Source organism: Amblyomma americanum, chromosome 7 (assembly GCF_052857255.1).
Source record: "Amblyomma americanum isolate KBUSLIRL-KWMA chromosome 7, ASM5285725v1, whole genome shotgun sequence".
Taxonomy (NCBI): Eukaryota; Metazoa; Arthropoda; class Arachnida; order Ixodida; family Ixodidae; genus Amblyomma; species Amblyomma americanum.
Genome location: NC_135503.1, coordinates 12,878,561 through 12,902,100, shown reverse-complemented (window position 1 = coordinate 12,902,100; position 23,540 = coordinate 12,878,561). Strand labels below are relative to the sequence as shown.

At 40.1% G+C, this 23,540-nt stretch overlaps 1 protein-coding gene across 1 annotated transcript in view; it reads left to right on the top strand.

Moving 5' to 3' along the window:
- The first annotated feature begins 9,943 nt into the window (after positions 1-9,943).
- Positions 9,944-23,540, top strand: part of LOC144096948 (uncharacterized) — a 42,935-nt gene continuing 29,338 nt past the window's right edge. The window contains exons 1-18 of the mRNA XM_077629753.1: positions 9,944-9,988; positions 10,719-10,825; positions 11,410-11,518; positions 12,585-12,725; positions 13,898-14,011; positions 15,415-15,556; positions 15,672-15,722; positions 15,800-15,826; positions 15,895-16,017; positions 16,172-16,386; positions 16,490-16,587; positions 16,655-16,763; positions 16,873-17,013; positions 17,757-17,867; positions 18,572-18,713; positions 19,048-19,176; positions 21,174-21,296; positions 21,388-21,605. Of these exons, the coding sequence (XP_077485879.1) occupies positions 10,749-10,825; positions 11,410-11,518; positions 12,585-12,725; positions 13,898-14,011; positions 15,415-15,556; positions 15,672-15,722; positions 15,800-15,826; positions 15,895-16,017; positions 16,172-16,386; positions 16,490-16,587; positions 16,655-16,763; positions 16,873-17,013; positions 17,757-17,867; positions 18,572-18,713; positions 19,048-19,176; positions 21,174-21,296; positions 21,388-21,605 (2,070 nt within the window). The 5' untranslated portion in view covers positions 9,944-9,988; positions 10,719-10,748. The remainder of the gene's footprint in view (positions 9,989-10,718; positions 10,826-11,409; positions 11,519-12,584; positions 12,726-13,897; positions 14,012-15,414; positions 15,557-15,671; positions 15,723-15,799; positions 15,827-15,894; positions 16,018-16,171; positions 16,387-16,489; positions 16,588-16,654; positions 16,764-16,872; positions 17,014-17,756; positions 17,868-18,571; positions 18,714-19,047; positions 19,177-21,173; positions 21,297-21,387; positions 21,606-23,540) is intronic.

Below are 23,540 nucleotides of genomic sequence, written 5' to 3'. Positions count from 1 at the left end.
GGCTGAGTAATTGGTTTACTGCATACGACTTGACTTGAAAATCTAATAATGAATTTTTCTCTGCCAAAGTAATGCTCTTCTTGAGGAATGCTGTAAACTGATGGCACCAGATTAATTCTGATAATGTGGGCCTCATATAGTATATTTGCCCAAATCTCAGTAGATGAGCATTTCTGCATTTCATATCCAGAAAAGGCTGTGGGCACTAAGCAGTATGGCTGGTATTATAACTGAAAGTGTGTGTGTGCTGAATTGCAGAATAGACAGAACACACAGATATGCAGGACAAATATATGAACGGAGATTGCATGGGGCTCAAAATAGGGCTACTGTCTCTTGTTTTCTAGCATGCTGTGATAACGCTGCAGTTGGATCCGGGTAAACTAAATTGGCTGACAGCACTTTCTGCCCAGAAGGATTGACTCTGCCCATGCATCCTCGGTAGCAAAAGTGGTGTATAACACTTGCATTTCAATTAGACTTAACTGCTGCACTACATTCCAGCAGCAGCAAATGTCCAGACAGATGATGAGGTGGCAGTTTTCATCCAGAGCCATGTCATTTCGCTCGTTTCGATGCGTGGAACTCCAGCATGGCGTAAGCGCCGAAAGGTGCCACAAGAACAGTTAGTCATGCTACTGCAAGTGTTAGGTGTAAATTATGGCAAGTAAATAAATAGTAAATACCACTTTTGCACCCGACAATACCTGTTGCACATTCCATGCTGCCAGTTTTTGCCATGCGGCATTTATAGAGCATATGCAGGTGTGCTTTACAGATTATTGGGCTGTCCATATTAATTACTACTGCCCTATGCTGTTGCATGGAAGGTAATAATGTTCAACAATATGTGGTTCTTTTTTCTTTCCTGTATGTTTTTTGTAGTGTGCTTTGTTTTGATGGGAAGGATGGTAAATTATTTGAATATTTTGAATTTCAAGATCACTATTATAAATTGTTTGCCCATGCAAGCAGGAAGTAATCAAACAAATCCTCTGTGCAGGTATTTCATCTAAGGTGCTCTGCAATTTTTTTTAAAATTCATTTTGAGCTAGAAGAGTGCTTTTTTCAGCATAGCATTGTTGGCGGTGTAATGAATCAGAATACAGCTGAAGCATGCTAGCTAGCGGACTAGTTAGCTAATATTGAGTAGATAAATTTTTAACTATTGCTTTTGTCTCCTTATTTATTAGCCCACCATAAGTAATATCCATATCAGTTTTTAGAATTTTGAAAACTGTTACCCTTTGCGGTGTGGCCCAAAAAATTTTGGCTACATAGTGTGAAAATACATGTGCTTTGAGAAGCTTGTAGGCAAAGCAACCCCTCTAGTGCACGTAACTTGTCGAAATAGCTAAAATTTGTTGGACCACAGCGCCAAGGGTAACCGCGTTTTCAAAATTTCAAGAACTGATATGAATAATATTTACAGTGGGCTACACGCCTCTCAATAAATAGGGAGACTAATAGTAACAGTTTAAAATTTTAACTACTCGGTATTAGTTGACCAGCCTACTAGTTAGCACATCTTACCTCTATGTTTATGCGCTATACTGCTGACAATGCTGTGCCGAAAAAGTGCTTTTTAACTGGAAAAAATATTGTTTAAAATTGCAGACTTAGGCAAAACACACTGTATGTGTGTGTATCACATCACTCGAAAGCATCGTCTGGCTATAGGTTATTAGCAGATGTCAGTGGAGGCAGTTAACAAATTTGTGCTATTGACAATGTTCTTGCAATCGTTGAGGTGGGTCGGGTTTTACTTTCTTGTAGTAAAAAAACTTAAGTAAAATCATCTCTACCTCCAGCGGCCGAACTGTTGGCATTCTTGCGTCTGGCAAGACAATCATCAGCCGTTACCGCGGTTCTGGTGGATGTTATGGAAAGTGGACTTTTGGGACCTTCCAATGCAAACGTCGTTGGACGGTTTGCGCAGAGCTTGAGCACGTGGCTGCATGAACGGGGGGTGCAAGGGGCAGCCTTGTTTTCTTCCCTCTATGCTGATATCAAGGCCTACGATCATCTTGTCTTGGTAAGACTAACTGCTTTCATTGCTTCATTGTTGCCTAGCCGGCCATCATGTCACGTTGCTTTATGACTATGCTTGCAGACTGTATGGCGCCATTTTCAAGATAAGGCTTCATCAAGGCTTAAACTTATAGGAGGGATTTACTTTGAGCACTTCAAATCTACCTCATCTCTGGAATCTTTAAGCAGGTTTGTGAAGCTTTGGTTTTACATTTTGTTTGTCTTAATCTGTTTTTTGACTTCGCTTGCTTTAGATATGAACTGAAAAACCCAATTTTTGTTTTCTATCTATGCACTATTGATAATGATAAAATGATATGTAGTTGCATGAAATTTGTAAGTTTCTGTTTGAGGCTTTTTCATAATAAAACTGCAACAAATGGCTAAATTGATTGCAATAGCAGAGCTTGAATTAAGATTGAACTAATGTGACTAGCAGCCTAGTCTAACCTTCAAATTTCAGTAGAACCCCGCTGTAATAAACTCGGACATGGTAAAGTGAAACAGCAGGCTCATTTCATTTTCAACTGTGCATTTTTTTTTTGCGTTTTTATTAAAGACATCTTTAATATGAAATTGTTATAGTAAAAAACATCTGGCCATGGCGATGCACTTCCCATGAAATGATGACATCGCGGCACGCGCATAGTCTAGGACATCTCAGAACCCTAGTTATGTAACGGGGTAATCACGAGGCCAACGTTTCAAGGCAAATGGATACTGATAACGATGAAGCGGTTTTTTTTAGATGTCTTACCCACCATGCCCATGAGGAGAAGCCAACTTTTCAAAGGCCTTGGGGCCATGAGGCAAAGCACATGGTGCACAAGGGAACAAAAAAAAAAAAGTAAAGCTGGCTATGAACGTAATAAGAAGGCAACGCGGGCCACTGAGAAAGGACAGACAGTAGAAGTACAGTGAGGAGTATGGAAGGGAAGAAAAGGCGCGAACGTTCACAGCACCTGGCAGCGCTATGCACGAGGCAGCAGTGGCAAGAAGTGTAGGTACGGCAGCAATGGATGGGTGGTTTTGCTGCACTTGACTGTGTTGCACGTGTTTAACTGTTTCCTCTTAAATGAAACTGAGGCTGTGGAAGTTGACACTATTCACACAAAGCTTTGGTTTTCACATGGAATCAAGCACATCGTATTCGTAGCCGTATTTTATTACTGTAATTGCAGTACTCCTCAAGTCTTAAACCAATTTGGAAAGACGCTAACATAAAATGGGATTATTGAAATTAATTATCACATAAAGGGACGATAAGAGCAGGATGGACGGTGTTTCTGAGTGTTTCCTTTATAAACTAACACTGTGTGCTTATTTAGTAGCAAAATAATATTCAGACAGCATCCTCATAGCCATGCCATCGCCAACAACTGATGTAGTAACGACTGATATAGTAAAGATTTTTGCTCGTTCGAGTGACTTTAATTTAGAGGGATTCTACTGTATCTTAATTTGCGCTCACAGATACTATGTTACATGCAGCAGATCAGTATGAAATGCTAGAATCGTTGTCACCATTTAATTTTACAGTACACCCATTTGATAGCTTCTTTCACCATGAAGGATTGTTTTTTTGTAGGATAATTTCTGTATCTGTGAGAGTGTAGCAGTTGATGCCAAGCTTTGAGAGATACATGTTATGAAATGTGACTTGTGTAGTAGTGTGAGGACTTTGCAAGATAAAAATTATGGGTGACAATGTTACTTTCTTCATTTAATGTGGTCCTTTGATAAGCACTGTTTGCTGCTTGCTATCAGGCACAAAATTGGGAAGTTAGCAGTCATGGATGCTGGAATTCTGCTCTATAAGCTCATTAACAGAGGCTAAGGCAGTTAGGACTAAGAGCAGCAAAGTCTGCTACTGCAAGGGAGGCAGAGCAAGTATGCTGCTGCTGTTTTTTTCTTAAGATGTCTTTCAGTGAAATTACACACAAGTTCTTGGTCTTTGCAGCAGCATTTGAAGTAGACCGCAGTGATGGCCTAGTTGTCTGAGCATCCACCTCACATGCGGGAGGTGCAGGGTTCGATCCCCAGTCCTGCCCGGTACCCGCTAGTGATACAGTGGGTACAAGATATCCCCTGGTCTGGTGCTTAGCTTATTTAGGTTGAAATGCTTGGGAAATGGGTCTTTGACCCACCTTGAGTAGAAGAAAAATACCTTGTGCCATGGCACTCTTTGGCCACAGGTGCCCTTATGCCATGAAAAAAAAATCTATCATCAGCATTTGAAGTAATGTCTTTCAGTTAAATTACAAGTTCGTGGTCCTTTGCAGCACTTGTATTAAATATTGCTACTCGCTGTTTAACATTGTTGGTCAAGAGAAATGCTGCGTACTACAGTGCTAGGGCAGCACTATGAAGCATGAAATGAAAGGGGAATTCATCTAAATTCCATTTCTGCAAGACTTAAACATTGTATTCACAAAACATTTTTGCAGGAACGCTGACCTGCTACTCCTGCTGACGCATCGGATTGTTGAGCCAGAAACATGCAATGTCGAATACCCCTTGCTTTTTTACCTAACAAAAGATGATTACAAGTTCATGGTAAGCTTTGTTAATTTTTCAGCATAGAGGAATTAGCTTCAAATTTTAGTACCAAAAGCACAGAACAGGTTGACACATTGGTATGAAATGTTAGTCTTTTCCGTTTTTGTTTATCTTATTAGTTTTTGTGCATACCTATGCCCATTCGTTTTTGTTTTTTCACTTCAGATTTTCTGGACATTTAAAGCATTATCTGTGTGAAGTATGGCAGTTTATCGGTGCTAGCTTTAACTACTGAAATCTTCATGATCACTTTCAAAATTGCCAAACTAAAGAACAACTGTTAGCTGATATCCTTTTTTGTCTATGATGCGTTACCGAGATCTGCATTCTGAAATAGTTTGAGCATTGGTGTCACTTTTGCTTGACTTAGTACCTATTGCTGTGTCAGTACTGTGAAGGACATTTCTATATGCTTTCTGCTCATGCTATTGCATTGCGTCGAACACAACACATTTGGACCAGAAACCTCGTTCGGGCTAGTTGGTCTACTGATATATTGACTATGTGGTGCAAAACAAAGGACAAGGTATAAAGGTGTCAGCCCTTGTTGTTCTTTGTATCTTGTCCTTGTGTGTTTCATGCCACATAGTCAATATAATACATTTGAGATGTCTGATTATGTGTGTCAAGTTTGTTTAATATCAAGAGTATTCTCTATGCCGCATCTCTTGTTGTGACATTGTTGTGACTGTAATAATGAGAAATGCTTTTACTACCTTATGCTCTTCATATCTGCAGAAATCTGTGTGTGACCTGGCACGGTGCTCTGTCTGCCTCTCGCTGAACCTTGCTGTGGCAACATCGGCAGTGATGCACAGCAAAGCTCACTTTGGGGACGCATGCCTGCGACGTAGCTTCGAGGGATATGACCAGGTATGGTGGCATGCAGTCAGCAGAGCAGGCTAAGATAGCAGGCTTCAGGCTTTTTAGCAGAGCCTTGTCATGCAATTCTTAAGGTGGCAGGAGGTGTAATGTAACATGTGAGACCTTTAGATGGTTGTCAATGGAGCCTAGTCATTCAATTCCTGAGGCAATGGGAACTTCATTGCTGTGTATAAAAACATGCAGTGCTTGTCAGTGGAGCCTCATAGTACAGTTAATTAAGGTGGCTGCTGCTATATTGTAGTGTATAAAAGCTTCCTGGTTACTGCAGACTTCCTTAAGGAGTTTGTCTCTTAGATATGACATGTACAAAGTTTTAATTCTGAAGGTTAGGTTATGAAGATGAACTTTGTAGCCTCTTGTCACAACATTGGTTGTGTGCTGTGGGTGCCAAGTAACCTTGAAATTAGTAAGGTTTTTGTGGTGCTATGTTTTTTCCAGACTTGCCTAGCTTCAGCAAGCATGGAGAGGGACCATCATTGGGACATGGCACTCAGAAGGAATGCCAGCCATTTGCAAGCTTTTGAAGATCATACCAGCCTGACCCACCGGGTATGTCTTTTATCTGAGCTATGACTGCTAGCTGCAGTATTAACTAGACGCTGCTGTTAACTTGACAGCATTGCTGAAACCAGCTCAGGTCACTTTTTATAGACACTACTTTGACTGACGTAACCGTGTATGACTCTGCTATTGAGATGTCTACATATTTTTTTTATACCTTGGCGTAACTTTCTGAGGGTTTGCTATCATTTTTTGTATTGTTGAGGCTGCTGAGCAATCACAGAACAAATTCTTTTAAGCAAAGTTCTGGATGGTATCTATTTCATGGTCATTGGCTGCAATGTGCAGCTAATCATTCATACATTGAAAACTAAATTATACAATATGCAGCAACAAAATGTATACTTTATGTAGTATCCTTTATCTTTAATCTTTAATATGAAAAGCATTCAAATAAGCATTTGGTTGATGGAGTTATTGTATAAATTCATGTAAAGGCCACACCTTAATTTAAAATTCATATCTGACTTTTGAAGGTGCAGCCCATACAGGAATAAAAAAACAACATATAGCCATATTATTCTCATCTAGTCCAAAACGAGGTGTGGCCCATACAGTGGTGTGGCCTATGGCCCTTGCAGATATATTCCCTTCCTACTTGAGATGATTCTTTGTGTGCCCCCTGTTTGATACTCTTTGTTGAGAGGACAGGATTTAACAGGGGGAGTCAAAAGCTTGGTTGCCCCCCTCAAGTGAGAAATTTTACATGGGAAAACAATATTGACCCCATTTTGTCAATGAAAATGTCCAGGCAAAACATGGTTCAAATGGCTTCCCCCACCAACTGCCCCTCCAGAAGCGACCCATAAATGCACACCTGTTTGTTGGCATCAATTACCTGTTGCTTTTGAGCATTCAGAACATCTAATGTAATGAACTGCCTGACCATTTTCTACTTAACCTCTAAATGCTAGTGGCCAGAGCTGCTAAGTACAGTTCTTTGTTCACTGTTTGGCAGGAGCCTTGTGGCCACTGCACCACAGTCATACTGGTAACAGTAACAAAATGTAGCTCTTGTATTGCTTTTTTTCTGTTTTGCCAGTCATATTCTAAGCTAAGACATTTTAAGAGATAACAGTTCTTTGCATAGCTAGTGTTTTACCGTTTTCTGTATGATGGTGGTAGTCATACTAAGAGGAGTAATTCTTTGTAATGATGCACAGGTCACATCGTTCTTCAGTATTCATTCGACGGGCTGTGTAGCAGCTTACAGAGCTGACCTTGAAGACCTGTCCGGAAAGTGCCCTGGCCAACCAAAGTATTCAAGACTTCTAACCCTTGCAAAGCTAGTTGGAAGAGATACAGGTGTGTAAGCTTTGAGTTAAGCATTCACAGCACATCCAAATAGGAACAATGCCTCTCCGGCAAAGTGTATGCAAGTCACACCTGCGTGACTAGGCTTGCTTTGTTTCAGAAAAATTCCAGGAGAAAGGCTCTGAAGGACGTAGCGGAGTTGAACGGCCCAGGGCAGAGAGAAGTAAGTTTTTACAGTTTCAAAGCAAGGGCCTGAGAATTATAGCCATTTTATACGGCACTGGAAACACGTACTTCATGTGCACGTACAAGCACAGATGTTAATGGCTCGTAGCTCTAAATTTTTTATCACAAAGCCGTACTCATCTCACTTGTCTGTTTTTTTGAAAATTTTTGTTCTGTGTATTTGATGTGCATTCTCCTTGTGCCAGCTTAGTTGGCACCTTGCTGAAGCACAAATATTCAGTGAAATCTATTTTAATTAACTTCAGGGCGAGTACAGTTAAATGTTGTTCAAGTAGAAAGCTACTAATGTGAAAAGGGAAAAAGTGGGGTTTTAACATAGTTCATATGCAAGCATGTGTTTAGCCTCGTTGGCTTATGTGCTTTGCTGGGTCATCGGCACATCTGGTGACAATATTAGACCTGGCTTAAGCTCTGATTGAGGTTAAGCTGATCTGATTGTTCGTGCCACAGATAGAAGTTCATGAAGACGATGATGTGCAGTTCACAACGCGAGAGTGTGTTGCAGTATAACACGACGCGTGATCGACTGCGGCGATGGCATAGGGCTCTCGTGCAGTGACTAGCAAAGCTGATCTGTTCGCGACACCATGGGTTTGAAGTCCAGTCGCGGCAATATTTATTTTATTTCTCCATCTTCAAGGTCATGCAAGCCACACGATTCTTGGTTGGATTTGACCCCACGAAGTAATGCTTTCGCACTAAAAACAGGTTGCTGGTCATGCAATCAGATCTTGCTGAAACTGCTTCCTAAACCCGGTGAATGGGTTCAAGTATATCTAAAATAGTAATTGAATGTATTCTTCGTGCTTAGGGATGTGTTTTTATTAAAACAATTAGTGGTGCAACAGCCTGAAATTCTCGACACCATTCTTTAGGTGCCCACTGCTTGCAGAGAATGTGCTAGGCTTTCTTGACCTTGATTGCTAGCACTAGCAGTGTGCAAACATTTCTGGTACTTTCTTCATTTCCACTAGGTCCTTTGGTCTGTGTCTTCAGGAACCATCACATCTCTGCCCGGTTTCCTAGAAGCCTTTGCACACATCTCGTGTACCTGAGTGTAGCGTATGACATGCACAAAAGAAAGCTCTATGAAGGTAAGTGTCATGAAAATCTTCATGAGGCCGTTTTTGTGTCCACCTTAGAAGCAGGAAAGATTCTCTTTACATGTATGTTTTAAGAAGCCTTTTTGCTGGCACAAATGTTAAGAGTGTCTACATTGTAGCATTTATAGCCTACAGTACAAGTAAATTAAAATACTTGGGTTGTGGTCATTGAGTTGAGGCCCCTTCACTGTTATGCTTATGTCCATCTATGTATGACGTGTTTAAGGGAAGATGTCAGGCAGCATTTAGAGTGCAATATAGTGAAGAGAGTGGTACATCTATGCCCTACTACATAGTAGCAATGTCTGTAGTGCTAACATACACACAGTGGGATTGAAGCACATGTAGTTGTTCTATGAAGCCTAATCAGTTTGCATGGCTTGGTGCAGGAAGCGACCTGGATTCATTCCTGCAGCTTCGAGGCCCTGCTGCTGCAATTGTAGCCTTAGAAAGCTCAGTGGCTAACACACTGCAGGCAGGACAGCACGAGCACATGGACCCCTTCCTCCAAATCCTGGACCAGTTCATTCAAGAGCGTCATCTAGATGGCCTTGCTCTGATCTCCACTCTTGTCTCTGACATGAGCAACTTTGGTGACCTGGCAAAGGTGGGCTTGTTTAAGACACTCTTAACCGGCTATAAATAGTTTGAAAAAGTTGGGTGAGAGTATATGAAATTATGTATCTTGAAGGTAGACAGCACTAGACAGAACTTGACCTAGGTATTCTCATGCTGATTTAAATATTATGCTGTTAGTACGAATTGATCTAAGTCAAGCCTTTTGTCTAAGCTGCACCGATTATTCCATTTTGCTGCAATTTCACTTCCTTGTGTCTTCCCGCGCCCATTGATGGTTTCACTTGCATTTGCTGTACTAAAGTGCAGTTCTGCAGCTCATAAATCTGCAGACAGAGGGTTACTGACAGTGTTTGTAGTAATGGTTATGGGTGTGGTTATATTTGATTTGAATAATTTATATGAATAATTCACAAACAATTCAAGCTCATTAAATATCCCTTTGAAAGAGCCTTCGAGATTTATAAAATTGCTTTCTAAGAGATTACATTGGCCACTGCTACTGCTGTCAGTCATTTTTAAGCATAAATATGATCAGACAACAAGTTACTGCTAGCATAAAAGCCACCTCTTTATCTTATAAACATTATTGCACCATAAAAATTCATCATTCTTTCTTTCTTTTGGGTCACAATTAAATGCTGTGATAAAGAATTTGTAGCAACCACTGAAACTTTTAGCAACTCTAAGCCTAAATCTGGCCACGGAGTGCCGAGTCCTAGTCTGCCATTGCCCGCATATAATCCCTACTGAATGGAGATTGGCATGCCACTGTATGTCTTTTGTAGCTTATGACTACTGCATGCAATGATCATGTACACATCTGTTGTGCTTAATATTTTGCAGCCAATTTCTGAAGAGAGCTAGTTGTGGACCAGTCTGTTGAATTCTGTGCTGGAGCATTGCTTGTACTTTCCTCTCTCTCTAGTCTCGCATCAATGTGTGCAATTTATATTTGATGGCAAAGTGTTGGTGCTGGGATGCCAATAGTTGGAGTTCATTTTCTTGTGCCTTGATTTTTATATCTCATGTAGCAGTCAGTGCAAAGTATGCCTTAGTTTTAGGCTATGCTGCTGCAATGGGTTCCATATGCCTTTTTCGTGAGGTAGTTTAGTTTCATATAAGTGTTGTGATTTCTTCTGGGCAGTGTTTCTGATCTGCGCTTGCATATGATTTATGCCAGCATCAGACAAGCTTTGTTGTTCTCTCAGCTCACCTCTGAATCTATTTGATATGAATTTCTCTTTTGTTCACTAGTAATCAGTATTTGAATTAACTTGTGCCATGTGTGCTCAGGCAAACACAAGCCATCCTGTAACCATGCATTGCGGCATTTTTGTCAATGAACCTGCCTTTTTACTGTAACATTACCAAATTGTCTAAAATTATTTTTGTAATATGTTAAGATTTCTCCATATACTGATACATGTGAAGTAAGAAAACTCAGCAAATGCAAGCTGGTGGTGCTTGAAGCTAATGCTCTTTTTCTTTCCTTTCTTCTAGAGGTTGTGGAGCCATTTCCAAAGTAGCAACATGAAACAAAAATTGCAGCTTGTGTTGGGTGTTCAGCTGCAAACAATCAATCAGAGCATTGTTGACAGTCTAGTAAGGTGTGTTACACTTTTTGCATTGTTCTAATTTTGAATGAAGGCAGTAGTATTACAGCATGCAGAATGCAGCAAAGGTATTGCTTTACACCGTGGCATGGTGTAGCGTAATATATTATATATAATAGTTGTACATTGAAAAGAGCAAAAAATTTTACTTAGGAAAATCATGCTGAACATCACCCCAATAGCCTGCCTTTCTAGGTGAGAAATTTTACTTGGGAAAATTATGCTGAACCTTGTTTTTTTTTTCCTATAAAAAAAGTGACCCCTACTCCCCCTCCATTTCAGGTAATAAATTTACTGTGGAAAAACACGCTGAACTCCATATTTTGGATAAAGAAGGGCAAAAAATGTGCAGTGCAGATGAACTTCCCCTCCCCCTAACCAATACCGTTTCCAAAGAGGGACCCATAAAACTGCCCCTGATTATAAGTTGAAATAGTGATTTTTTTGGTGAAATTTTATTTTACAGACATTCTTTTGGCCTAAAAATCGCTTGGCAACTGTAATGTTGCTTTGTGTTATGTTACCAAGTGCACCTGTTCAGGATACATTTTTTTATTCTTTAATAATTTTTTTTGCAGCTCATGTGACATTTTAATATTTGTAAACCACCATATTATTGAGCCTCCATCTTGCAAGGTGTCTCGGCCCTCTCATATCCCAGTCACAAAGCACCATCGGATGATTATGGTAAGCAGGGCAGTGTAAACCTTTGTTTTTGAAGTATGCCACATAAAAAAGAATACAGTACTGCATTCTTCATTTGTACTAGATTCTGTACAGTTAAACCCGGATTAGTAATGAAATCGAGAAAAGTCTGCAATTTTTCGTTACATGCAGATTTTCAATAGATTCAGTTTTCGCTTGAAAACTCGAAAGGGCTGTGCAGAACGGAAGCCAAAATGGAAAATAAATGTAGGTGAAATGGTCTAGCAAAAGTTCAGCGTAAACTACCATTGTGTGAAGTCGTAAACATATAAACATTTCGCAGTTGTGATGATGGTGCGGACGTCGCAGTAGCCACCATCATCTTCACGGCTGATCATTACACAGGGGGGTGTAGGATGTGTCAGATTAACCCGCCTCTTTCCACATACTTGTTGCACGTACTTAAAGACTCATCCACTTTTGCCCTCGAAAACTGACTCTTTGCCTTGCGTTGCTGGCACTCTAGCAAATAGACATTTCTAGGAAATTTGTTGTAATCAAGAAATCAGTTTTTTCCTTGTCTTTCAGCATTGAAAGTTGGCAGCTGTGTTAGAAATATGCTTTAAATAGCGAATATCGACAATGCACAGTGTTTCAAGAGAAAACCAGTAACTACAAGCGTGAACTATATTCTGCTGCGTAGGAAGAGGGTGTTTTCTGTCTCAATAGCTTCTGCCCCACTGCCAGAAAAAGTTGCCACAGAGTGTAGATTCTTTTTTTTTGTTTACTCCATACGTATTGTAAAAAATAAGAGCATTTTATTAGAGAATCTTTTGCCGTAAATGAGGTGTTTACCATTGCCAAAGATTTTAATGAACAGCAGGGTCAACGAAAACTTGAGGAATTAAACAGCTTTTGCCTGTTTAAGCCTTATGCAAAGCACAGGATTTATTGAAAACATGAGCAGTACCTTTGTCGATTTGTCTGTCTTTCTATAACCTGCATGTCTGTCAGGGTCTGCTAGAAATTGGCATTGGCATTGGTCGCACACGTGGTGAAACATGCCTTCTTGTGACTCGGCACTTTCTAAAAGTCTTCTATCCAACAGCAACGGGTTGGCGATAGCTCGTCGAAGAAGCCTGTCCCCTGCATATCTGTAAGCCTGGCCGTCCATGACTACAGACTGCAGTCGTTACATGGAAGGTTCATGGATGACTGCATTAATTCGAAGTGGGTCAACTATGAGCGTGTAAGTGGCATAGAGTGCATTTTTCAAATATCTTCATGTTATAAATTTATGCAAGCTAGGTCTGTGTTTATATTATCGGCATAAATTTAGCACAGCAGGGAAAGATACAAAGTAATGCACTGCAGAGTGTTGTAGAAACGAGGCTGTTGTGAAGGAGATACGGCTTGACAGTGTGGTAGAATTTGCCTTGAGGTCATGCCACCAGTAATATCAACCAATGTGGCTGACTAGTACAGGCAAACAGTGCCCAAATGGCAATGCAGTCACTTAAATGTTATTTTCAAAGCTGCCAGCCATAACAGCTTGGGTAGAGGCAGTAATGAGGCCGCATTTTGAATAGAAAAACATTGGCGGGAGGTGTTGAAAATTGTTGTTCATTTTCTTCAAAGCTGCATGCTCTGTTGCTAGGCTGCGTGTAATGGCACTGCTATCAGCAAAGGAAACTTCATTATAGCTGCCTATAGGGCATCAAAAAGACATGCGGACTTCTTGCCCTATTATGGCAAAGATGCAGTGGTCGATAGCTGTGGCATAATTTTTACAGGACATGGAAACTACTAAAGGCTCAATTATTTTGGCAATTTTAGCATGCAGCCAAGGCTTAAATCTAGTGCTGTGCACTTCCCTGCATGGCCTGCACAGTGCACCATTCAATTTTTTTTGGCTTCCATGTCAAAAAATTTTATTGGCGCCTGCACACTTTGTGCTGGTGATGCCTGCAGTTTGAATATGGGATATTCCAGATTTTTTTTGCTTTTGCTTTATGTTTAGAGCTTACCATGCAGCAAAAACATGGCTTAGATAGTGCACCAAGTAATCTCAAGAGATGTGGCATGGTAGTGTACAGGTCTTTAACACATTTCTGGAAAGTATGCAGTAGCTTTACTGAACTCGCATTCCATCTTCCTCCACACCATAACAGAGCATAGAATCATAATATATTATTGTAGCAAGTATATTGTGAACTCGCATTTTAGACACGAACATTAATAACCATAATTAACCCATACCAGCTTGTTTGGTGCAATCTGGCTTGAGTTGATGCTGTGCCATAAAGAGTCAATTACTAGTGCTACTACATGTTAAAAGTTGTGGGCTGATGGTATTGTAGACGTATTCCACTAAGTTCAGTCTCTCATGCACAGCTACTGAAAGGTGCAGCTGTTTTTCAGACATGTCCATCAAAATCTGGCTCTATTGAAAAGGACCAAGAGTGGGGAGCAGCCTACGTGAAGACTAATACTACAATGCTGGTCTTTGAGGATGAAGAGACAATTGTTGATAAGGTAAGCTGTCGGGGACTATGTGCTCTATTCTTAATTTGTACAGACCTGACATATTCACTGAATTTTGCTTCTGTCACCTGTGTTGCTCTGGGTAATTACATTCTCACTTGTTAAGGACATTATGATGAAAAAAAAAAAAAAACCAGGCAAGCAACTGCTGAATAAGCGTGCTAAATTATTTTTGTTAGAAAAGTAGTGTATATCTGATTTGATGATTTATCACTTCTACCTCGTAACTCGCTTGTGTGGCCAGCTCATCAACGCTTCGAGAAATGAAACTTTTACTCAGAACATTAAGTACATAGAGTTGTGCGCATTTTTCTTTAACCTTAATTTGTATCTTAGTCACCAGCTGCTGTTTGGTTTTATTTTAGACAAATGTATCATGGCTACGTACAAATAAAACCAAAGCTGGTGTGCATGACTGAGCCATCATTAGGGATGGGAATTTGGTTAAGTTAATCGTTCTGAGTTCCCTTCAAAGCTAGGATCTGGTAAAAAAATGAAGATCTGCTGATGCCTTAACACGCTTGCTCCCCAATCCAGTTCAGCAAGCAAGCACATCAAGCGTGGTGACTCTGGCAAGAATTCATTCACATGTACTCTTTAATACAAGAGTTACAATACTGGCACCTTCCGGAACCATGAATAAGTTTTTTCCTCTCCCCCCCCAGAAAAAAAAAGCCTTCGGTTTCAAGCTACACCCAGTATCCATTTTGGGGTCTTTTCCTGCGACAACCTTTTGGAGGGCTTTGTCCTGCTTGCGGGTGTGGTATAGTGTATTAGTGTATATAGTGTAATATAGTGTATTGGGGCATTGTTTGAGGTAAATCAGCTACTAGTGGGGATCGTGTCCAACAAGCGGCAGTCTTCAAATGAAGAGAATAGCAAGCAGTATTTCACACTGAATTTCGATGGCCACCTTCAATATGAAGGCACATTGGGAGTATAGGAGGCGTGTTTCAGAGCATGTATTTATTTTGTGTGTTATGGTTCCCACGGAATATTGCAGATCCTTTATTCTGAATTTGCAGAATTAAAATTTTCCCATGTGAAGGGCCCTAGCTACCACTTTGGGTCAGCGGTTGGTTGATATGATCCTTACTGCTTTAAAGCATCCCATGGGTGGGACAGAGTTGAGAGCTCATGCTTACATAAGAACAATTGGCATGCATTTCCCCCAGTCTCCTTGATCTAATAAATGTTTGTAACCAAAAGATGATGTGGTGCTCCCTTTCCTTATGAGGGGCTAGAAGGCCCAAAAGAGCACTGACCCAAGCAGTTGTAAATAGGGAAACTACACCTGACTGGAAAGGGTTAACCCATATTTGTACCATAACCTGGCTCAATTAATTGTGCCCATTACATAGTGTGAAATGTAGATTTGTACTTCTTTCCAACAGGTTGATTCATTTTTAGAGGATTCCCCTCATGGATGTGTGGCTGCATTTCATGTTGAGTACGAGGACTTTATAGGTCGCTGTGTTGCACGAGAGAGGTACTCTAGGCTTCAGTCTATCTCCAAGGCTCTTCAGCGTAAGAAATGTAAGCACTTTTTGCTCCTTTATGGGACTTGGGTGGTTTAAACACAGTCAATTGGGCCAGCATTGCCCAAGGTTTTAATTTGCTTGCATTGACAATTTTTTTCCAATTCCGTTAGTTCCAAGACAAGTGGACCACAAACCTGGTACAGAGGAGCTGTGCGAGCGAGGTAGGAGTCCTGTTCTCTGTCTCAACCTTAAGCTTTTGAACCTGCTTGTTGAAAGTTACTTTTTCTCACTATGACAGGAGGGCCGAAGGAAAAATGCCACAAGAGTAAGAGATTAGAGCTTGGTCGCTTTGTTACGTGTTGCTTACTTTCTCTTATTTTTCTTTTGGCACAGGGTTGTTGGTCTGCACTGTATCCATGAAAGCCAGAAATGTGGCCAGATTGGGCCAGCTATGCAGCCATGTTGTGTTTTTGGATGCAGTCTACGACTACGAATCAGAGGACTTCTCCGTACTAGGTGAAATTTGCTGGTTACAAGCAATCAGCATTTATCAATTGTCAGTTTATCAGCATTTCCTGTTGACAAAAGGAAGCTTGCTATGTTCTTTAGTCTTGCACACTGTTCACTACCAAACATCTATTCTTTAATGAGACTTCCACCACTCTTACAGAGCAAGACATGAATGCATTTCTTTCTATCAAGGGCAGCAAGCATCTGGCTGCCCTTTCTCCATTTGTAATTACAAAGGATACTTTTGAAACCAAACAGAAAGAGCATGTCCTCAAAGCTGTGAGAGGACTTCTATCTCGTTATTCAAGCTTGGATGGCATAGGAGTGTTCTCTATGAAAAACACGCAAATGGAACTTCTGGTTCAGTTTTTCAGTGTAAGTCAACGCTTTGCAATTATTTGTTGTTATTACAAGTAATTGTCTTTACAACAACTGAATTATTTTGTTGCTCAACAAAATTGACTTCCCCCCCCCGTAGGACATGAAGGCAAATCAACGCAGTAATGATCCCAAGAGAATCCTCTTGGCTGGGCTTGCCTACAGGCATGCTGCTGCTTACCTGAGCCGCTTACAAGGGTGAGTTTCTAATCACCTCTCTTATAATTTAATTGTTACATCATACCATTTTTCAATATTTTTTCAGGATATGTGACATTATCGTGTTCATGACACACCATTATACAATGGCAATGCGATGCCGGATTTCTACCCCAACCTTGTACATGCTCACCATTGATGATATTTTGCAAATGGTAAGCTTTCTGATGGATACACATTGTGCAAAAGTGATGAATAAAGGTTCAGTAATCAGGTTTAATGTAATTCTGCGTTTTAACTTGAAATTGTTTGTGTTTCCTACAGAAAAAAGTGATGAAACCAGCACATGGAATGACATCAGCGACATGCGTTTCAATCAACCTAGTAGTGCGAGCATTCAAAGGTCCTGGCAATGGTGAATTCAATGATGCTTGTGAACAGGAAGCATGGTTCAACTATGCTCAGGTAATTGAAAAAAAAAAGGCTCTTTAGGGCTTTATACATAGCCAACTTATTTTGTAGTGAGGGTGAAGATAAGCAAAAGTTCTTTATTGTAGACTTTGCTATCCAAATTCAGTGTGCTTTTTCCCAAAGGTAATTAGGGAAGTGAACTTTTGCAGAAATATGAAATCAATGAACAAGCATGGCAAACATGGAGGAAAGCATCATTTTGGCATGAATTTTTTGACATAATGACAAAACACAAGTTTTATATCGCTAGCCAAAACACAGTTGTATGTGGTTTTATCAGCCTGTGTACCTGTGGCACCTTGTCCTTATTATTGTTTTCTTTGTTTATTTTTATATTAGATACAAACCAACTTTGTATTTTGTAGCTCATTATTTTGCATGTGATATTCCTCGTTGAATCATGTTAGCTCATCACAACAAGTGAAGTTGCATGTTTGGTCTCAACTTCTAATAAAGAAAATTTCTGATAAAGATTTTTCTAATAAAGAAAATACCCATAAAAAGGCCCCTTAAAAATTTATTAACCATGCCAAGTGCTCATGTTAATGCTGTTTTACTAATGAAGTTTCTGCATTTTGTTTTAGTCAAGCACAGTACGTAATAAAGTATGGTGTGTGTAGCTGAAGTATTTACTTTTTTAAGTATTTGAAGTGTTTCTTGCAACAGAGCAGACAGTGATAGTAATAATTTTGAGTTTATAGTACTAACCATCCTTCACTGTGGTGTCAATTTTATAGGTCTGCCCTTCAGAGGACATGGCACTTCACACCTTCCACAACACTTCTGTCTACTGGAAAAACAGCACTGACATGTTAGTATTTGAGAATGAAGGCACTTTGACTGACAAGGTACTTTACTCTTTATTTGCCTTTATTCCAGTGGTCTTTTGGCATATCCTGACAGGTGGCAAGCTGAGTTTGTTGAATAAGAACTTTTGTCGTGGCGAGTTGGTTCATAACAGTTGAGAGTTTGGAATGTAAACAATTGTGTACAAGGCGACTTAAAGGAATATAGAAATGAAATGAATTTTACAGCATTTTTCTGAGTCTGCAGGCTTTGCACAAGGTTAAAGGCCGAAAAAATTAGAATAATATTTGCTGAAAAAAAATTTTTTTGAGATATAACTCTCACATTTTGTGCAAATAGTTATAAAAGCTTTAGCAACATACATAAGAACTGTCATCCACTAAATCCTTAAAAAAATTCTAAACTTCTTGCCGGAAGCTTTATGTCACCCTTAGACGGCTAGCCGACTTGACTGTCTGAAATGCAGAGTGTACCGGTTCATGACGATTAGCATGTTTATTGAACATAATTTTTTCAATGGTGGCTTCATTCTCTTCTTTCTGTGTGGCTGTACTTCTCGATATGTGAGAGCTATGTATGTGTCTGGAGTTTGTTTTCAATGACAAAGCTATTAATAAACTGTAGGAAGCAATGAAGAGCTAACTTGGCTTAAGTATTGAGTGCTACATTGCTCAGTGTGCAAATTGGGCCATGCGAGATTATCTTGGAATGCATGTCTACAGTGCAATCTTGGAAAATGTCCCAGGTGTCACACTTTCTGGCTTTGCATCCTGCTGGCTGTGTGGCGCTATTTGGAGCTGACAAGGACGATATCGCTGGACAGTGTTCCTTATGGGAACCAGCTCCACGAGTCAAGGTTGTCAACCGGCTCCTTTTCTACGTGCCGAGTAAGCGTAGTTCTTGATTGAGTGCTAGATGCTTAATTGCTTGCTATACCCATTAGCCAAGTGGTATTAAATTATTATTTGTTTTCATCAATGCTACTGGTGGCCAGAGCACTGGTCTTGAGATTCAGAACCCATAAAATGCTTCAGCAGTATGTAATGAAACTTTATGAGCAAGTATAGTAGCATTTGCATTGAAAGGGAATCAACAAGGATGCTTTCAGCCAGGCTCAACTGAATGTGCTTGATAAGCTTAAGCAGGAAGTCTGTTATTGTCGAACTGAGGCAGAGATGTTGGAGCTATGTGAAAGTGTAGTTTTTATCTTTCTTTACGCAGTGTCCCCTACCGTACATCCCATATTAGAAGACAAAGGCAAAGGTGGTACAACAGAGCCCACTGGATCTGAATTGATCAGCGACCAGGATGCCAAAATGACTAAACGTTTCTTCAGATCACCTACTGGAGGTATGTTGCATCATTGTTGTATGAGGTAGCATTGTCACTAGTGTAGTGTTTGAGTTGTGACCAAGTTTGTATAGCTGAACCTCTATATACTGAAGCTGTAATATTGTTTCTTAATGATGTTTCTGTTCTAACTTTAAGGCAATTTTTTATTGTTTTTTACCCGTTTTTGTATTTCAACACTTGAAATGACCTCACGCATTTTTGTAGAGCTCTTGGTAGACTAGTGTCTTCTCATTAGTCGTTCGTGAAGGAAACCTGCAAAGAATAGCGCAATCAAGGGCACCAGATTTTTTGTTTGGTGTAATATGATAGTGGTTGCACCAAATTGCTTGCAGCTACTGTCACATGGCATCATGTGTATTTTATCATGATTTGTGAATATTAACCTGCAGTTTACAATACACGAAGGGTTCACGGGCTTCGTGAGGCAGTAATCATTAAAACATTGATGGCTATGCTCACAGTAAAAAGCAACGTACAAGTGCCTATTGCTGTTTATTTTGAAAGTAAAAAACTTTCATTGCACGAGTGCAGTTTTTTACTGCCTCAGCAAATAGGTAATGCAGTACCAATATTCTTATACTCTGCTGGCCATGGTCCCATCATCCACTTTGTTTATACTTGACTTTGGTGCTTGTGCGTTGAAAAGCATGCACTGTTGAAATATCTAGTCTGATGTTTTTTCTTTCTTTCTGTATTGAACAAAGGCACCTGATATGTGCATGTAATATTTAACAAGTTTGGGCAATTAAAACATGCATAAAAATTATTTTTGTGAATTCCTAGAACGAAAATAGGGGAGCCTAAAAAATGTCTCTTGTCACAATTTGTTACTTAAAAGAATAATTGTATATGAGCGCTAAAAGCAGGTGTTTCATGTGGATATTAAAAAATGGCATAAGACAAGATTTCTTGCTGGAATATCAGGAAAGTTTCAAAATAAACAACAGAGAATAGAGTTGGTGACATTACACTTGTTTGCTACTTTTCAAAGCTGCATGCTTTGCTTGGCACAGTTTTCCGTGAACTAAATTAAGTCATGAATGTTTATTTGCATGAACATTCCGTTAATGTTGACCCTGCAAGATTGCTTAAAGAATGGCACTAATCATCATTGTGATTGCTGAAGAGATTACCACATTTCCTTTGTAGTACAAAGTCACGTGTTACTAATTAGCCACCACAGTGGCTCAGTGGCTATGGCGCTCGGCTGCTGACCCGAAAGACGCAGGTTCGATCCTGGCCATGGCGGTCGAATTTTGATGGAGGTGAAATTCTAGAGCCCATGTACTGTGCTGCGTCAGTGCACGCTAAACTTGTTTTTATCACTAGTGTGTGTTGTCGTGAGCACTTGAGCCAAATAATACACCTCTACACACAGCAGAGAACTCTCGATCACGCTCGAAAGTATACAAGCTCTGTCTTACAAATTTTTCAAACTTGTGCCCCCCGTTCACATAAGCATGTGCAAATGTGGTTTTAGAAACATCTGTTGATCAGACTCTTGTAGACGTCGCACAGCTATCATGGCTGCATCCAGTCAGCTGCGTCACTTAGGTGGGTCAGTAAGCTCCCCATTCAAAGGGTTTCTGCATCGATTCTGCATATAGTAAAACACAGTTGTGGGGCTAGGTGGGAAGGGCCAGAGGAGTAGCATTGGTATTTACAAATGGAAAAAATGACAAGAGGCGAGGGAAAGGTGTGAAGATGCTGAAATTCAAATTTTGAGTGCAGGCAACTCCACTTCTACAAGGCCCACTCAAAAACATATTGCGGGACCATATTCATGAAGCAGCATCCTTTAAAATTCCAGGCATAGTTTCTCCGAGAGATACTTACTTGAAATTAGTGTAATAAGCTCTACTGATTGGTGAATGCTTAAAAGATTTGCTCAAGCTCGCTCAAAAGCACACTGCAATACCTTCTTTCACCTGCCTGTTTTGTGATAATGGGCACGTTTTGGAAACGTCTGCATAAGTATTGGGCATGTCGTGCAGGTGTGCTTATCTGTGCGTTCAAGTCTGATCTGCTAGCTCTGAAGATTGCACAGGAACAGTGCACGCACCTGGTATACATGGACGTCGAGTATGACACACAAGGCCAGTTCTTGATAAAGAACCGTAAGCCACATGATATTTTCTTTTGTAAATCATGCAGTTCAAAAATGTAACCACTTTTGATGTCTGCTGGTGTTTTCATCCTTTCAACCAGGCACATCATTTGAGAACTTTATGTCTTCCAAACTGACCATGAGGCAGTTGTTGTTTGTGGGCCTCCCACCGAGTGTCATTGAGTACCTTGATACAGAAGACAAAATCAACTCTTTCATCACTCATGGGACAGCTTTCCTTGATGATGATGCACTTGATGGCTTTGCTTTCTTCTCGGATGCATCTACGAAGCCTGGAAGGCTGAAGCAGGTGGCAGAGGTAAGCGAAATTTTTACATTGCAGGGATCTCGACTGCATTAGTCAGTGAAGTTTTAAATGCTCTGGTCTGTTTTTTTTTTTACCTGTTGCCAAATACAGCGCAGAATCTTGGTAATGCAGTAGAATCCTGCTAAAGTAAACTTTGATATTGTACAGTGAAACTGTGGTCCCATTTCACCTTCCATAGACAACTGTACTTTTTATTTTTGTTATAGGAAAGATTTTTTTTCAAAGAAACAGCTATAGTAAAGAGTGTCTGGTCGTGATGATGTACTTCTCGCGGAATGATCACAATGCTGCACGAGCGAGGCCAACATTCCGGGGAAATGGATACCAAAAATGATAGAACTTTTTTTTTTTTTTGAGATAGCTTCACCATCAAGCTACGAAGCCGTGAGAAAAAGCTAAGTTCTGAAAGTCTTTGGGCCCGTACGGTGCACGAAAAAAAAAAGTAAGTTGGCTATGAACGCAGAAAGAAGGGGGTGCAAGTCGCTGAGAAAGGAAAGACAGTAAAAGTGCAGTGAAGAGTAGGGAAGGAAAGAAAAGGGTGAACGCTCATAGTAGGGCAGTGCGGAGCATAGGGAAGTGGCGGCAAGAAACGGAGGCAGGGCGGCACTGCGTGACAGTACCACCGCGCCTTGACTGTGTCGCACACGCTTCTTAACTACTGCCTCTTAAACAATGCTGAGGCTGTGGAAAATGACGCCGTGTTCACTAAAAACTTCATTTTCACATGAAATCAAACTCTGTTTATATTCGTAGCTGCATGCATTGTATTTGTGCAATTGAGGTATTTCCACAAGAGTAAACAAAATCAAAAACATGATAACATAAAATGTGGCAAGTGAAAATATTTATCACATAAAAGGACAGTAAGAGCAGGATGGAAGGTGAGTGTTACTTTTATGAGCCAACACTGTGTTTAGTAAGTAGCCAATTAATTACCAGAGAGCATTCTCAGAGCTATGCCATCACCAACAACTGATATAGTAAAGATTTTTGCTGGTCTGGAGTCCCTTTACTATACAGGGGTTCTACTGTATACATAATCTCACAGGGTGGAAAAAAGATTCGTATGTGCCAAAATTTTTGATTGCAAAACAAACAAAATCAGTGTGGTCAAGCAAGGGAAATGCATTCACACAGATCCATTTATGTCCGATTGATGGGACTTACTTACAGCCTCGTGCCATTGATCGGTGCTTGTGGTGCATACCGCATGACTGGTGACTGCAGCGTCAGCAGTGTGCTGGCAGTGATGTGTTCGCGAATGTGGTCACTGCTCCTTCATTCATATATCATTCATAGTAATGTAGGAGAGTGTTTAGGGTACTTGAAATTCTACACATTGTGCATAATGCGCTTGGGCCGAGGAATTTTATGGAACTGTATCATACTAAAGCTTTTATCAACTGTGATTGTATTCTCAAGATTCTGTTGTAGCCGAGCAAATCTGTATACTTTTGTTTCTAGACATAGTGGTCGGCATATGTAATGAACTGTCTTATTACAGCTTGCCATTTAGTGTATATTATGTCCTAAACTTCTAGCCATAATTTGATAAAAATATGGTTTTGCATGTTTAACGCCTATTTATATTAAGCCTAATAAGTCTGCTGCAAAATTTCATGCATTTTAGGAGCAAATTATGTTTTAGATGAGTTTTATTACCAAATTACTGATAAACTATTGAGGAGTTATGCAAAGAAACTAGTAGGGCTTGTTAGACCATATTGTCACCCCTGTCAAATTAGGAGCTTGTTGCCATTAGATGCAGTACTAGAGTATGGTGTAATTAATGGTTACTTTTGGGACGTGAACACTATGCATGTTCATTAAATTGAAAAGAATATGACATGATGTTGCACTGCTTGAAATCATCAGCACTTTTCTTTTTAATGGAGTGCTGATGCAATCTATGATAGCACTGGGCAT